The sequence below is a fragment of the Anoplophora glabripennis genome, unplaced genomic scaffold, assembly GCF_000390285.2.
Source record: "Anoplophora glabripennis isolate ALB-LARVAE unplaced genomic scaffold, Agla_2.0 scaffold2, whole genome shotgun sequence".
Classification (NCBI taxonomy): Eukaryota; Metazoa; Arthropoda; class Insecta; order Coleoptera; family Cerambycidae; genus Anoplophora; species Anoplophora glabripennis.
Genome location: NW_019416325.1, coordinates 859,239 through 875,349, shown reverse-complemented (window position 1 = coordinate 875,349; position 16,111 = coordinate 859,239). Strand labels below are relative to the sequence as shown.

Genomic DNA, 16,111 nt, shown 5'->3' with positions numbered 1-16,111 from the left:
ACTAACACGTACACGCACTAAAAAGTTACAGAACAAAATTTCTAAAATTGAAAGAATAAATTGATAAACCTAAAAAACTGTTAATGTTTCCCATTCTCAAGTTTAAAACAAAAGACTGCCGTTGATTGACGGAGTGAATCAAAAGATATACTGTACTGTAATATACAGATTGAGGAAGTAAAATTATTTAAGCACATTTAAATATATTTTATATGAAAATATATACAATCCAAGTCTATGCTCAAATTAAGTGTGTATTTGAATTTAGGTTGGAGCCAAGCATTTTTATCAATGGAATGCTCAATCTCCAACTTGTAGAGTACGAGTATTAATTGATATTTTTATATTTAAACTTTTACAGTTGTTTTAAATTCACTAACAGTCATAATTTATTCTATATAAAATATAATTTGTTTGGTTTAGCAAACGTCATTGGTGTAAGACATGCCAACAAGTTTTATAGATTGACCAATGAGATTACAATATTTGTAAGCGGAGATCCAAATCTTTATAACTATGACGATAAGTATGTGTTCGAACTACTGGCACTCATATATTTAGAAGGAATGTAGTGGTGCCATCTGTCAAGGTATAGATTAACCTCTCGAATCAATATCTAGAGTCAAAGAAAAAATCATTTTATTGTAGCCTTATTGTAGATATAAATATATCGTTGACGCATAGAAACCTTGTCGCCGACCTACCCCTAAATCAATCCAATTACAGATTCTTCGTTTCCTACATATGTAAAGTTTTGTGCGGAAATTATAGATGGCGCGTTAATCTCTTTGTCTCTAATTTATAAAAAATAAAAGAATAAACTTATCAACGAGTAGTACAATCTCTACCTGTATAGTCTTTCCGAAGTCAGTTGAACATGTATAAAAACGCCTAGCAATAAAATTTAATGAGTTTCATAGGCGTCCCCAAAAGAGTTTTCTACTAAAGGTAAAAAATTATAATAATTTGTATATAATGTGTAGAAAACTTCAAAACTTCTATATGTTCATTTGACCAACATATTTTAATTGTTTATGTCCTCAAACAATTTTATTATATTGATGGTAAATTTCGTTTTGTTCCGTTTCAAAAAGTCTCCAAAATGCCATGTTATAATAATATTAGCAAACAAAATATCCCTCTTATTTCTCCCTTTCGCAATTGTAATATGAAATGATTAATAGAAGGTGCCTATAATAAATTAAAATTACCTGAAACACACCAAATTCCGCATTGCTGCACTGCACTGCTGGGCAATTTGTAAACCACTTGTCAACAACTGATATTTATTGCCCAGTCGCCCAGTGCAGCTGTGTTATACACCGTTTGCCCGCGTGCACATTCTTCAACTGGGCGTATACATTTCTACCACCTCCACGTTTAGCTCGTCCACCCCTGTATATGGGTGTGGTATGGTTAAATAAATATGGGAACAAGTTTTTCAAATATTTCAATGCAGAGTTGCTGCGTCAACGACCGAACCTGGTACATACTGCCAATCTCTTGGTTCTTCAGTTGAGATCGGAAAGACTATACCTGTGTTTTTTTTTGAGGGGTAAGACGAACTTTTACATTTTAAAAGTTATTATTGGAATTTGTGCTAAATGCAGGACGTCATTTCTTTGCTATGCGAACAAAATTTTATGGATGTATTTCTGAGACGAATTCAAAGGTTTTGATATTTTTTCATCTCTATATTAATTATTATTTTGCATTATAATATTGATTGCGTTTTTAAAGATGATTTGTTAAACCTTCTGTTATATAATCACATTTTTTTTTCAGAAATTTGAAAATAAATATACATGTAAATTGAATTGTTTCATGAAACTTGAATTAAATACGGGACATTTTTTGTTTAATGATCACTAGGGGTTGTATTCTGTTATTTTCTTAGATAAAAAAATATCACAAGATAAAGCATAACTTTTACAGAACCATTTATGTGACATTTTAAGTAAATCTGATCAATACTTTTTGCTATATTATTAACGACAGTTAAAAAAAAATTGTAAAACTTGAAGATCACTTGTGGTCACTATACTATGTTACAGTTGGTATACAGAATCCAGAATCCACCGCTGAATGAGAAGTAAAGAAGTCAAGAGAAGATCAAATAAAGAAGTAAAAAACCCAGAAGAGGAACCCCAAGCAAGCATAGCATCAGAAAAAGCCGATACCATCGAAAGAAAAGTGGACAGAGGAGGTTTATGGTCAGATAACATAAATATTACTTCAAACACTTTTTAATTTTTAAATAACTTGTTTTGATACATAATCATAACAAACATTTGAAATACGTGAATGTGAACAAGAAACCTACTTTGCGTTTGCGACTGTGCCTACTGAAGTCTGGAGCCAGTCAAAGAGTCTAAATCTTTTACTAGTTTGTGAATCTGTAGGTCGATTCATTTATCTATGGGGAAGTTTTATTTTCCCAAATAGAACAGATCTAAACTTCGTCTGTAATTGCCGTAGTTTACAAATTAAGTGTAGAAAACGGTTTATGCAATATTTTAATTTTATAAGTTCCAAGTGGCCCTCTCGTACCAATTTCTAGAACTAGAGTAGTGAACTGGTAACTGTTAACAAGTGTTCCATGTTTCATGAGGGAGAGAGAGAGAGATATATATACACACGGTCGTTGACTGTTGACGTTGATATGTATTGATGTATTGTTGTGAATACATATGAACATATGTGCCTACCGAGAAATGAGATACATTATTTCTTATAACATCTGTGAATTTAATCGCCTATCTTAAAATTTTGAAAATATCATCCCCATCAGATTTATGATTTGGTACTGGTATTGGTAAATAGATCCACGACAGAAAAGGAAAGAACTATATGATATTGCACCACTGAATTATAGGCAGTGTATTGCACACACAATCTCACAAACGACAAACGAGTTTATTACATTGATCATTATTACCTTTTTATAATGACGTGTGAGTGACGGTCAACACAATATTGCTTCGTATACGATTAATCAACATAATTAAATCGACACGTTATTAAAAACTGAATTTCTTGAGTAGGTGTTAATTTGTGCAAATTGTATGGATAATGATATCAGAATAACATCTGCGTAGCAACTCACACAACATAACATGTCAATAAGCGAAGATTTTGTTGCAAACATCTCGGTTTTCAACGATACCTGCCTTACCACTAGAAGAGCTAACAAAACAGTTATAAGTAATCTGTATGAGGGGATACCAGAAACATTAATCCTAAACGTTGTATCCTGGTTGGTTCTTGTACTACTGTTTGCTATTTTAAGAAACCGTGCCTGGGACTATGGTAGGCTAGCGTTAGTGCACACAGAGAAATGGACACAACTTTTTTACAAGAACACCGATGATGCTGTTGCCGTAGAAGAATCTAGCCAGGATGTTTCTTTGATACCCGATACCGGTTGTTTGTGGTTTCCATCAATTTTCAAAATAAGTAGAGATCGTATCTACACACGATGTGGCCCAGATGCTTCGCACTACCTGTCATTTCAACTTCAACTACTGCTTTTAATGACTGCTATAACAGTGTTTTCTATTTGTGTAATTCTGCCAATTAATTTCCAAGGAACGTTACAAGGCGATAAAACAACATTTGGTCATACAACAATAAGTAATCTGATGTCAGATTCGAAGTGGTTATGGGTACACATCGCAGGATCTATGTGTGTTGTACCAGTGGCTATATTAATAATGAGGAAGTGTTCTGGAAGAATGGCTAGTTCAACTATATTAGCTTCAAGAACACTTTTGGTCACCAACATTTCTAAAAATCATAGAAATACTGAGGATATTAAAAATTACTTTATTGTACGTTACCCTGGAATTGAGGTATGTGATGTCAAAATAGCTCATAGAATAAAAACTCTGACAAATTTGGAAAAACAACGTGAAAGAGCCCATGAAGCTAGAATGTATTGTTTGAGTAACATTCAAAAAAATGAAATTAAAGTGCAGCCATATGGATGCATTGCTTGCTGTCGTTGTAAGACCGTAAATGCTCTTGAGTATTATACAAGAGAAGAAGAGCGTTTAAATGACTTAGTTACTGCCGAAAGAGCAAGAGCGTTACAAAGTCCACTTGGTATCGCTTTTGTTACTTTAAATTCTGAAGAAATGGCACAACATGTGATCATGTCTTTCCAACCAGGTTCACACCGAAATTGGGTAATTTCAAAAGCACCTTCTCCCTCAGATATTAACTGGGAAAATTTAGAAATATCTTACCGAAACTGGTATTCCAAAGCAATAATCATAAATACACTACTATTTGTAATACTATTTTTTTTAACAACTCCAGTAATTATTGTTAATATTTTCAATAATCTCATAGCACCAGATAAATTTATTAAGAAAGTAAGTCCTGTGGTGTCTGAATTTTTACCAACTTTGCTCTTGTTGTCAATGTCTGCCGTAATGCCTGTTATTGTAGCTTACACTGATGAATGGATGTCCCACTGGACCAAATCTAAACAAAACCATGCTACAATGTACAAAACTTTTATCTTTTTACTCTTTATGGTATTAATTTTACCGTCTCTAGGTTTAACCAGTGCTCAAGCTTTTTTTAAACCCGATAATATTACTTTACGTTGGGAGTGCATTTTCCTAGCAGATAAGGGTGCTTTCTTTGTCAATTATGTTATAACTTCAGCTTTAATTGGTACTGCCTTGGAGCTTCTCCGATTTCCTGAACTAGCAATGTACGCTTGGCGTTTGCTGCATATAAAGTCAGAAGCTGAAAAAACAACGATTCGTAAAGAAATTTTATCAGAATTTCCGTTTGGCATACATTATGCTTGGACTTTACTGATTTTTACCGTCAGTACAGTTTATAGCTTAACTTGTCCTCTGATAACACCTTTTGGTTTACTGTATTTGTGTTTAAAGCATTTAGTTGATAAATATAATATATATTATGTGTACCGACCTATAACTATGTCTGGAGAAGGTCAGCAGATTCACGGTGATGCCGTGGTTATGGTACGAATAGCTATTCTCTTACTACAACTTATCACTGCTGTATTTTTCTTCTTAAGAGCAAAACTGAATCTGATGACTTGCATAGCCTTTCTAGGTTTTACTGTTACGAGTTGCTTTTTCTTTTTCTTGGGGCCATTTCCTTCATGTAAGCCAATTGTTTTAAACACTTCTCACTTGCCAGATACTAATGAACAGTATGTAGCTCCTGTTTTAATTAGTTCAAGTACTCTTGATCACATTGAGTATGATAGATCATCACCTTCCATGTATGGTACTTCTAATATTAGTGAAAATGTTATTCGAATTTCTCCTGAAATTGGTTCAAGTAATGCCTAAATTCCTCTATAGCTTTCCTTTGTGGCTGTGACTAATTTTAACATATAGTAATGAGATTATCACACTTCTGATAATTACAGAATTTTACTTAACATGTATTTTGTACAATATTTTTTGATTAACAATGTTTAATGATATTATAGGTATGTCGTTAAGCAATACCCAAAAAAATAACTGTACCGCTCTATATATTTGGGCTCTGGAAAAGGTAGTATTATATGTAGTATTATTTTCAAAAAAAATTTTCATGCTAATAAAATCTCTACCTAACAATAATTTGTATATCTTCGAATTATATTCTTAGGGAAAGTTATAAAAATACAAAAAAAAAAAATAGTGTGAAATTCTTTGCAAAAAAATAATGTTAACAATGTGATACTGTTTACTAATTTTTGTAACAAAAACGACCTAGAAACAAGATATTGTTAAATTATTTATTGTGAGTTGCTTTGTTTTTTGTAATGTTTTATTGGTTTCTAGTTTATATTAATTTTAAAATCTGTCATCTTACATTAAAAATTATCAATCTAAACACAGTTTTGTAAAATTTCCTATAAATATATGTTTATGTCATAGAAATTTATAGTGTCACTTATTTGTTGGTATAAAACTTAATAGACCATAAAATAGGTAACCAATGGAATATTTAAGCATTATAGAACATTTTTAATATTCATGTAAAGATTAAGGTGCTGGCATTCTAATGTGTGATCTGGTTCTATATTTTTTTAGGTGAATAATTAGATACATATTTAACATAAAAGACAAAAAATGTATATATTCCTATATGTTTAATAAAAATCCCCCGAGTTATATATGTACTCAGTTTTTGATAGGCAGCAAATAAACGTAAAGTGTAATATTGATTATACTATAAATATTTAGCAAAAAGTTCCTTATTTTAAAAAATTATTGGACACTAGTTAATTTATGTATATAATTAATAAACATGTAACAATAAAATATATTTTTGTTTTAAATATTTTGATTCATTTTCCATTACTATTGGTACAAGGGAAAAGTGAAAATAAACCGGACATATAATTTCTATTTTCTCTTTTCTAGAAAAAGATATTGTTCGATCAAATTTAAAACGTGAATTATTTATCTGGATCTTTAGAAAAACGGAAACAATCTATATCCAATCTAAAATAAAGATTAAAGATACAGTTTATAATATCTAAATTCATTTTATGACATACTAAAACAAATCTTTTTATGACCAAGATAAATTTCTGTTTATAATTATTCATATAACGACTAAATTGATTAAGGAATTATGACTACTTAATCTAAGCATTGTGAATATTTACTTATAACATAATTGCTGATTATTATTAAAAAAATATGTCCAAAGTTTAGAATGAGTAATCTGGTGAGCAAAATACATTGAAATAAAGATAAATAAGATTACAATATTTACTAATATAATCTCTTATTACTGGAAATACAACTACCATATACTATCATTGAATACAATGAAAGGCTTGTTTCTGCTGCAAAACATTCTACTTGAAATATAAAACTGTTTCAATATGTTAATTAAGAGTTAATTTTAATTTAAAAAAATATGTTTTGTTTTCTTAATTATACCTGGTTTTTAACTGAAGTTTAAATTAACTTTTTTGTAATACACTAATGCAAACAATTAAAGGGTTAAAAGAATTTCCGAAAATTTTCCGTGATTTTTGACAGACCGTATTTAGGTGATTTTATCGGGAATTAAAAATAATTTGGAAGCTCTAAGATTCTAGTTTTTAAATCTTTCGGTCGAAATTTTTAGGAGGTACGGTTATCATGCAATTCTAAGAAATAGTGTGACAAAAAATTTTGCAAATTTTCTTTTTTTTTCCGTCCACGAACTTGGAAAAATTTTTTCAACTAAGCCATTACATGGACCAGATAGCTTGGTTATGCAACTTCAATTTCCTTTTTTTTTTTTAAATTTCGATACGACCATTTTTCATCGAAATATCGTACTTTTAATTGAAAAGGATCCTTTTTTCTTCAATCATCGATATTTCAGCGATAAATGGTCGTACAGAGAATTGAAGGGCAGTTTCGAAAACTGGAATAAATTTCCTATAACATGCTGTCGCAACTTTTCGGAAAAATTTTTTTTGTGTCACACGAACTTTAAAAAACAGGAAAAAAGATAATTTATGGTTTTTTAGAAAATTGACGGCTAAATTAGAAATATACACGAAATCATTAATATTAAGCGACTTTTACAGTTCGATATACCTAGAAAGAACCCTGTGAAGTTTAATTTCGATCTAGGGAACCGTTTCTTTGTATCAAACTGTCGAACTTTTGAAAAAAATTAAAGGGTAACGTATTTTGAGCTTAAACACTTAAAAATTTTTTTATTGATAAAACAAAAAAAAATCGAAAAAATTTTTGAAATTTTTTTTTTTTTGTTTTTTTGAAAAACCTGGAGATTGAAGAGAACAAAATCCAATTGTTTCCAGCATGATTCATACCATTTTTTGAGATAAATTTCTAATCAATTTTTGTACTGTCCGCAATCACTTAAAAACAGTTTTTTTTCAAAACCACCCTTTCTTCTGAAAAAAAAATTCATTTTTTTTTTCATCAGTTTAAACGTTATTTGCGGTAAAAATGTGAGAAAACCTGAAAAACATTTTTTTTTCCATTTTAATCATGATTATGAAGTTTTTAAGCTCAAAAAACGTGACCCTTTCATTTTTTTCAAAAGTTTGACTGCTTGAAACAAAGAAACGGTTTGCTAGATCGAGATGAAACTTCACAGTTCCTCTGGGTATATCGAACTGTAAAAGTCATGCTTAAGATTAGTCATTTCGTGACTATTCTTTTTTTCCCGTTTTTTAAAATTCGTGTAAAAGATGAAAAAAAAAAAAATTCCAAAAAGTTGCGGCAGCATGTCATAGGAATTATTCCAGTGTTCGAAACCGCCTTTAATTCTCTGTACGCCCATTTGTGGTCGAGATATCGATGATTGAAGACAAAAGGATCCTTTTCCATTAAAGTCCGATTTTTCGATGAAAAAGCTATATCCGGTCCGTGGCTTAGCTGAAAAAATTTTTTCTAAATCCGTAGACCGGCAAAATTTTTTTGTCACGCTATTTCTTAAAATTGCATGATAACTGTAGCTCCTAAAAAATTTGAACGGAAAGATCTAAAAACTAGAATCTTAGAGCTTCAAAATGCTTTTTTGAATTTCCGATACGACCATTTTTCATCGAAATATCGTACTTTTAATTGAAAAGGATCCTTTTTTCTTCAATCATCGATATCTCAGCGATAAATGGTCGTACAGAGAATTGAAGGGCAGTTTCGAAAACTGGAATAAATTTCCTATAACATGCTGTCGCAACTTTTCGGAAAAATTTTTTTTGTGTCACACGAACTTTAAAAAACAGGAAAAAAGATAATTTATGGTTTTTTAGAAAATTGACGGCTAAATTAGAAATATACACGAAATCATTAATATTAAGCGACTTTTACAGTTCGATATACCTAGAAAGAACCCTGTGAAGTTTAATTTCGATCTAGGGAACCGTTTCTTTGTATCAAACTGTCGAACTTTTGAAAAAAATTAAAGGGTAACGTATTTTGAGCTTAAACACTTAAAAATTTTTTTATTGATAAAACAAAAAAAAATCGAAAAAATTTTTGAAATTTTTTTTTTTTTGTTTTTTTGAAAAACCTGGAGATTGAAGAGAACAAAATCCAATTGTTTCCAGCATGATTCATACCATTTTTTGAGATAAATTTCTAATCAATTTTTGTACTGTCCGCAATCACTTAGAAACAGTTTTTTTTCAAAACCACCCTTTTTCTTCTGAAAAAAAAATTCATTTTTTTTTTTCATCAGTTTAAACGTTATTTGCGGTAAAAATGTGAGAAAACCTGAAAAACATTTTTTTTTCCATTTTAATCATGATTATGAAGTTTTTAAGCTCAAAAAACGTGACCCTTTCATTTTTTTCAAAAGTTTGACTGCTTGAAACAAAGAAACGGTTTGCTAGATCGAGATGAAACTTCACAGTTCCTCTGGGTATATCGAACTGTAAAAGTCATGCTTAAGATTAGTCATTTCGTGACTATTCTTTTTTTCCCGTTTTTTAAAATTCGTGTAAAAGATGAAAAAAAAAAAAATTCCAAAAAGTTGCGGCAGCATGTCATAGGAATTATTCCAGTGTTCGAAACCGCCTTTAATTCTCTGTACGACCATTTGTCGTCGAGATATCGATGATTGAAGACAAAAGGATCCTTTTCCATTAAAGTCCGATATTTCGATGAAAAATGGTCGTATCGAAAAAAAAAAGGAAATTGCAGCTGAATAAACAAGCTATATCCGGTCCGTGGCTTAGCTGAAAACATTTTTTCTAAGTCCGTAGACCGGCAAAATTTTTTTGTCACGCTATTTCTTAAAATTGCATGATAACTGTAGCTCTTAAAAAATTTGAACGGAAAGATCTAAAAACTAGAATCTTAGAGCTTCAAAGTGCTTTTTTGAATTTCCGATACGACCATTTTTCACCTAAATACAGTCAAAAATCACGGAAAAATTTTGGAAATTCTTTTGACCCTATAATTGTTTGCAATAGTGTAATTATATAATTATTAGTAATAAATCAGTTTAATGTCATGTTTTAAATGAAAAACTTGTGCATTCAAGTCTCAAGTTATTGATTTATTTTTAGCTGTGCCACAGCAACAGAGAGCTGGCAACCAGTTTTACAAGTGTGTCACGCTGATAGATCATGCACTGATCATACTTCGTCATGAATATTAAAAGCAACTGTATAAAAAATGTTAATTTTAATATTTTATGCACAAAACTTCTCAGTAATTGATAAATCGAAGTCTCTTCTTTCAGACATTTACTGAAATTTCGAAGTTTTTCAAACCTGAATATAAGTATTACAAACCCCACAAAATAATAAAAAATGCAAAATACAAAGACTAATTTATTTTTCATAGAAAAATCTTCACAGCTTTTAATAAAACATATGGAAAAATTAACAGTAACAGTCGGATCTTAAGAAAAAAATATCAACCACAATGGTTTTATACAATGACTTTCTGAAGGAACTAAAGTACGATGTTGATGTTAAATAAATAAGAATGATACATTCTCTAGTCTAATGTGCCTTCTTAGTGGGTTTCGCTAACTTCTCGTATTTGCTCTTGCTGCTATACCACAGAGCAAGAGGGATAGCCAGGGACGGCGAAGTCATCAGAGCGAAAGCTAACCAGTCCCAGTAGTGAGATGAGAACTTCTTGTCGTAGTCACGGAATGCTATGATGCCACCCTCACCTGGTTCACTGCTAAGTGACACTTGTACCTACAAAAACAAAAGAAATGTAATAAGAAACCATTCAAAGAAAGCAATCACATGATTTAAGAATAACAGCAAAATACCACATAACAAAAACAAAATCACTCACTTTTGCCGAGGCATCATCGGAAGTCTTGTATGTAGCTTCTGCACTTGTAAAATTGAAATATCCGTACCTCAACGGGCGAACTACTACAACATGTGTAACGTTAGTCTGTGGAGGAATTCTATCAAATCTTGATATCAGATGCCCTCCGACAACCTCGAAAGCTTCAGGATGAAAACCATTGTCAACGAGTTGTACATTAACAGCTGCTGTGGTTCCAATATTGTACAAAGTGTACTTAACCTCAATATCCTTAGTTTCTACTAAATATCTGTTCAGAATCTGTTTCGAAACCAGCAGTCTCGGACCTGTGTCTTCTTCAGATTCACATGATACTAGAGCAAATACTGCCAGAAGTAGAACTGCAATTTTTTTATACATTCTGAAATTATTAAAATAAATTAGTTGCTGAAGAAATTTCACAGAGCTTCATTAAACAGTTTTTAATATACCTACCTGTAGATTTAATTTAAATTTGTAATGTAATGACAATCCTGTAGTCAATCATACACCGTCTGTACAGTACACGTTTCAGAAATGTTGACTTAACTGAAGAACTGAAGTGAAATCAAAATCAAAACCCAATTAAAAACGCCACGCAGCGGCCACGTAACTGACAGCGACAGCAGATCAAAACACGAAACGCAAGTAGAGGCAGTGTGATACCTACATCTCCCTTAACTTAAAGCATATCCGTCAGAGGGCGCGTAAGTGCGGTCAGAAATTGTAGTGTGTTGTGTACTCATGATATTAACACACAATGTCATAATATTGACAGGATGACAGGACTAATTCAAGTTTTAATATTTAGTACATAGGTTTAGTATACAGGGTGGCATAAAAGTATGGGAACCTCAAAAAATTTCGAGAGATATGCATTTTCTGAAAAAATCAAATATAGGGAAAGTTAGGATTTTTCCCTGGCTATTGAATGGTGACCATGCCTTGACCACTGACCACGTGGTAATTATGGGGTCAAGACGATTTTTTTAAATTTTAAATTTTACGTTCAGATATGACCTTGACCATTTCAAAATGGCCGCGAAATCAAGATGGTGGAACCAATTTTTGAAAGTTAACCGATTGTCACCAAATTTTGTATACGGAGTCTTTCGAGGTCGCTCATCACGAATCCGAGGTCAGATTTTCAAAATTCAAGATGGCGGATCCAATCCACTGGTGAAACTGGAAACAATATTTTTATCGTAAAACATGTATTGTTGTTAACTGTCAAAGCCTGTGTAAAATTTCATTAAAATATTCTGAGCGGATATTTTTAAATTTGCATTTTTTTATTACGATGAAATTAAAATTTGGACGGCAAGCACACGGTCGCCGTTCTGTTTTTTGAACAATCGGCAGGCTTCAATGAGTAGTAGCTTATGCAGGTTTACACATTCATTTAAGGACACAGAAAACGTTCGTGAACATTTGCAGACAACCAGACATTTATGTGCTTCATAGTTTACAACTCAAACATTTTTTTTTAATATTTGACACGAATGGAATAGTTTACCTAAAATATGAATTAACATGCAATAAAATACCAACTTAAAAAGAACAAATTTATTGTAATAACTTAAAACATCACACCGATTTGTATTTGTCCACGTACAACGGCTTGAGACAGCACTGTAAATATTTGGACTTAAAATCACATCGAGTTAGGAAGAAACTTCACATTCAGTTAAAGGCCTTTAGGACCTGCTCTGCTACTTGGTTTTCTACATCTCTTGACTTGGGGACTGAGTTAAGCATGTATTCTGAGACTGTTATATAGACGGCTACACAGAAACCGATAATTGCCGCTAAATAGGTGTTTTTATGGAGAATTATGCACGTCGTCACACATAGGCCTAGGTAAGTCAAGTACCTTGCAATAACAACATAGCTTTTACGGTATTCCTCAGATGCATCTGAAAATAAAGAATAGACATTAAAAATGTTCAATTCTTAATTTTAAAATTCTAAATTTTATTTTATGTGTACGTCACTAAGAGTGAAAATTAGGAAAATGGGCTATTTGCATAAAAAAATGTGTAGACGTTTTGCCACTGACTACTATTCTACAGTGAATGTTAATGCCAACTGTACAAGTAATTTAACTCTACATACACTTTTATTTAATTTAAAAAATTAATCAATTGGCGCCGGATTTGAAATTTTCACTTAATGACGTCACCATACATTAAATGAGTTAAAAATGAACAAAATGAGGTTAAAAATCTGAAAAACATCCCATTTATCTCGATAAAAAATTGAAATTCTCAACTAGTTAATAACTGTACTTACCTGTACACATATTGTCCTTTTTATAATACCCCGATGCACAGTGTACGCACATATCGGGACCATCCCCCGAACATCCTGCACATGCCTTGTCACAGTCCAGGCACCTATAACCTCCTTCTTTGTTCACACAGAATTGCAAAGGTGTGCAAGGACTTTTGGATGCTGCACATTCGTTTACATCCAGGCAACCCTTTTCTTTGTCCATTAGCCACCCCGACTTACATTTTTCACAACCTTGAATAAAAAAGACAAATTATAAAAGGTGTTTTAATATTATCGACTTATTTTCAAGTTGAGAGAATGTCGATTAAAGTAAACTGTCTTACCTGTGGGTCCAGCTTTGGTACATGATCCGTCACATGATAAATGGCATTCGGAGCATAAGATCTTCCTGTCGTCCTTGTACGAGACATAGAAGGACTTGTCACATTTATCACAATAGTGCCCAGCATATCCCTTATCGCAAAAACATTTTCCATCCCCTTTTCTGGTACCCGCTCCCTTACATCTACCATTTTTGTGGCAGATATTGTCAGGGTAACCTGGACAAGGCAAGCAATCTTTCCCAAAATGCAAATCCTTACAGCAAACTTTGAAGGAGTCGATACATAAATATTTGTACAAATCGGGTTCTTCCGTTTGTTTATTGAACCACCAGTCTTCTAATGTTTCGTCGTATTCTTCCAGAAGGTTATAGCAAGATTCTTTGCCGTCCCTTACCTCCGAACAAAGCTTCTCTTGAATTTCAACAAATCTGATTTCACTTGTTGCATAGCTACCTAATTTCTCTTCCTCCCATGCTGTATCGCCACCTTCAAATTTAAACTTTGACGTGCGTTCAAGACCCTGCCAAAATAATTTTAATGTAAAGACGGACAAAAACATGTATGTTGAGACAAAAATCTAGGTAACAATACATACCTTTTTGAAAGATTCCACAAATGTTTTGCATGCCTTACAAGGTGGTAATTTGCTAGAATTAGAAGGAGGTTCTAAATCCCCAAAAGCAACAATTAAAACAGAGGTTATGTTAAAAACTACCCATCCAAACAGGAACCACCGCAGCATTCTTTAGCACCTTAGTAATGATACGGCAACTGTTTCGTTAATTATTCTATAGCATAATAATGCACCCTGTCTCGTTGCACCCTGGACTTTTGTAAATGAAATTTGCGCACTGCGCTTGAGTGTAGTTGTTATTGCAAAACAACCCCTAAGCACTGGGTTAAATGGAACACTATTTGCTTTACAAGACGAGGAAAATCTGAGCTTCCCTAACTCGAGCTACTCGCCCCAACCAGCATTTAATCAAACAGCCCTAGCGGCGAAACTATGCGGTGCTAATTAATACATTCAAAAATATACTGACAGATTCTAAAGAATAATCCTCTCAAAATCCTGCTGAACGCAGTGACGTACATGCTTGGGTTTTACCTAAATATTTAATTGGTAACTTTATAGTTTTATATAAAAAAGATGAGAGTTTTTTAACTGTTGGATAGGGTTTCACGATATAATATTTGTTAAACGTTTAAAAATTTTAAAATTTGATAAATTTAAATATAATTGCACTTTCACTGATCCGCTGCATTCGTTTGCTTTTCTTTATTATTTATCTGCCTCATCATAATTAATATGAGTCAGTTTATAAAAAGGTCTCAGTCTTAACTTAACCACAACTTTATCGTAGTTTTAAGCTTTAGTCTTAGTCTCAACAATAATATTTTTACTTCGTTTAAAAAAATTGGGTTTTAACCAAATCTTGAGAATTGGTCATTTATGAACATACTTCTTTGCGCGCGTACTTGCCGTGGTATTATTTTTAGTCCTAAAAAGTTAAAAGAGAGGGAACTTTGAATGGCAGGTCTTACAAACAGCTTAGGATTTTTAAAAACTAGCACAATAAAATTTGTACTAAGGCTAAGTTAAGACTAAGGCTAAGCCTTTTTATAAACTCGCTAAAATTGTAATTCTGGGAATAATTCGGTTTTACGTTTCAGCTAATAAAATAAGAATTAACAGGATGATGATTTCCCTGATACGCCACTGGACAAACAGGAATTAGTTGTAAGTGCCCCCGTACGTGCTGAGCTGTGATTGGTTTATTCATAACTGCCTCTTAAATAATGATTGACAATTATTGTTAATCCTAGTATTAAATTACAAAATATATTAGTTTAATAAACCTTAGAATTGATAACTCCTTGTTTAATAAACGTTTTTAATAAAATGTCTCTATAATTTCATAGTTCATAGGTTTCTACTGTGGACGGAACCCTCATAGAATTAACTATGAATGCCTAATGGTTTCCTAGTTACATACAGATGGCAAAATTATAAAATACCTAAATGATTTTAAATAATGCTCCTTCTCTTAAGTACCTAGATAAATTTTATTTTTTAAATTCAATTCTGGTATATCTAATAATTAAAATTAAATCATATAAATAGGAAACTTTATTAAGCTCTATAGTGGCGACATCCAGTAGTAAGTTCGTAAAGTAACATTTAGAGTTTAAATAGATGCGCTACTAAAATATTTCGTCCATAGATGGCACTGCAGTTAACTAACATATTTATAAATTTAATGTAGTTAATTTAAATACTGAAACATAATAATTATATTAATTACATTACTGATGATGTTATAAATAACTATTAATGTAATAATTGCAACCATAACTGATTCGAATTATTTGATTGTATTTTTTAAAACAATTTACATATAGAATTTTTAAATTCAGGTAGAAAGTACAATATTTTTGCAGAATTGAAAGTGCATTAATATCATTTCAAAAATTGCCACGTTTTACGCATATTTTGTAAAAAATGTTTTGAAGTGTAAAGGTAACTGTAATATGTTTCTGTTACACTGTATTTAATCGATGGTCCATAGATGGACAACTATTTATACATATATTTCAAACTACGAACCATTTAGTTCACAAATATGGTGACTATTTACAAACAAGGTAAAAGAGTGTTCAAAACACATCTAATTAAATTAAACTAAACAAGAAACTGTTTACAAATTAATAAACACT

The 16,111-nt window shown here is 31.8% G+C and overlaps 3 protein-coding genes across 3 annotated transcripts; 1 reads left to right on the top strand and 2 right to left on the bottom strand.

The window, feature by feature from the left end:
* Nucleotides 1-2,712: 2,712 nt before the first annotated feature.
* Nucleotides 2,713-5,722, top strand: LOC108917014 (CSC1-like protein 1). Its single transcript, XM_018723426.2, has one exon. It carries the CDS (start codon nucleotides 3,117-3,119, stop codon nucleotides 5,337-5,339), a length of 2,223 nt encoding a protein of 740 aa, XP_018578942.1. The 5' UTR covers nucleotides 2,713-3,116; the 3' UTR covers nucleotides 5,340-5,722.
* Nucleotides 5,723-10,465: 4,743 nt separating this feature from the next.
* Nucleotides 10,466-11,400, bottom strand: LOC108916504 (translocon-associated protein subunit beta). Its single transcript, XM_018722778.1, has 3 exons — nucleotides 11,232-11,400; nucleotides 10,779-11,157; nucleotides 10,466-10,675 (listed from the first exon to the last, which is right to left on the bottom strand). Exons 2-3 carry the CDS (start codon nucleotides 11,154-11,156, stop codon nucleotides 10,472-10,474), a joined length of 582 nt encoding a protein of 193 aa, XP_018578294.1. The 5' UTR covers nucleotide 11,157; nucleotides 11,232-11,400; the 3' UTR covers nucleotides 10,466-10,471.
* Nucleotides 11,401-12,326: 926 nt separating this feature from the next.
* On the bottom strand, nucleotides 12,327-14,428 carry LOC108916317 (cysteine-rich with EGF-like domain protein 2). The gene is made up of 4 exons (XM_018722532.1): nucleotides 13,989-14,428; nucleotides 13,394-13,913; nucleotides 13,068-13,301; nucleotides 12,327-12,691 (listed from the first exon to the last, which is right to left on the bottom strand). The coding sequence occupies exons 1-4, from the start codon at nucleotides 14,133-14,135 to the stop codon at nucleotides 12,459-12,461; spliced, it is 1,134 nt and encodes a 377-aa protein (XP_018578048.1). The 5' UTR covers nucleotides 14,136-14,428; the 3' UTR covers nucleotides 12,327-12,458.
* Nucleotides 14,429-16,111: the final 1,683 nt, after the last annotated feature.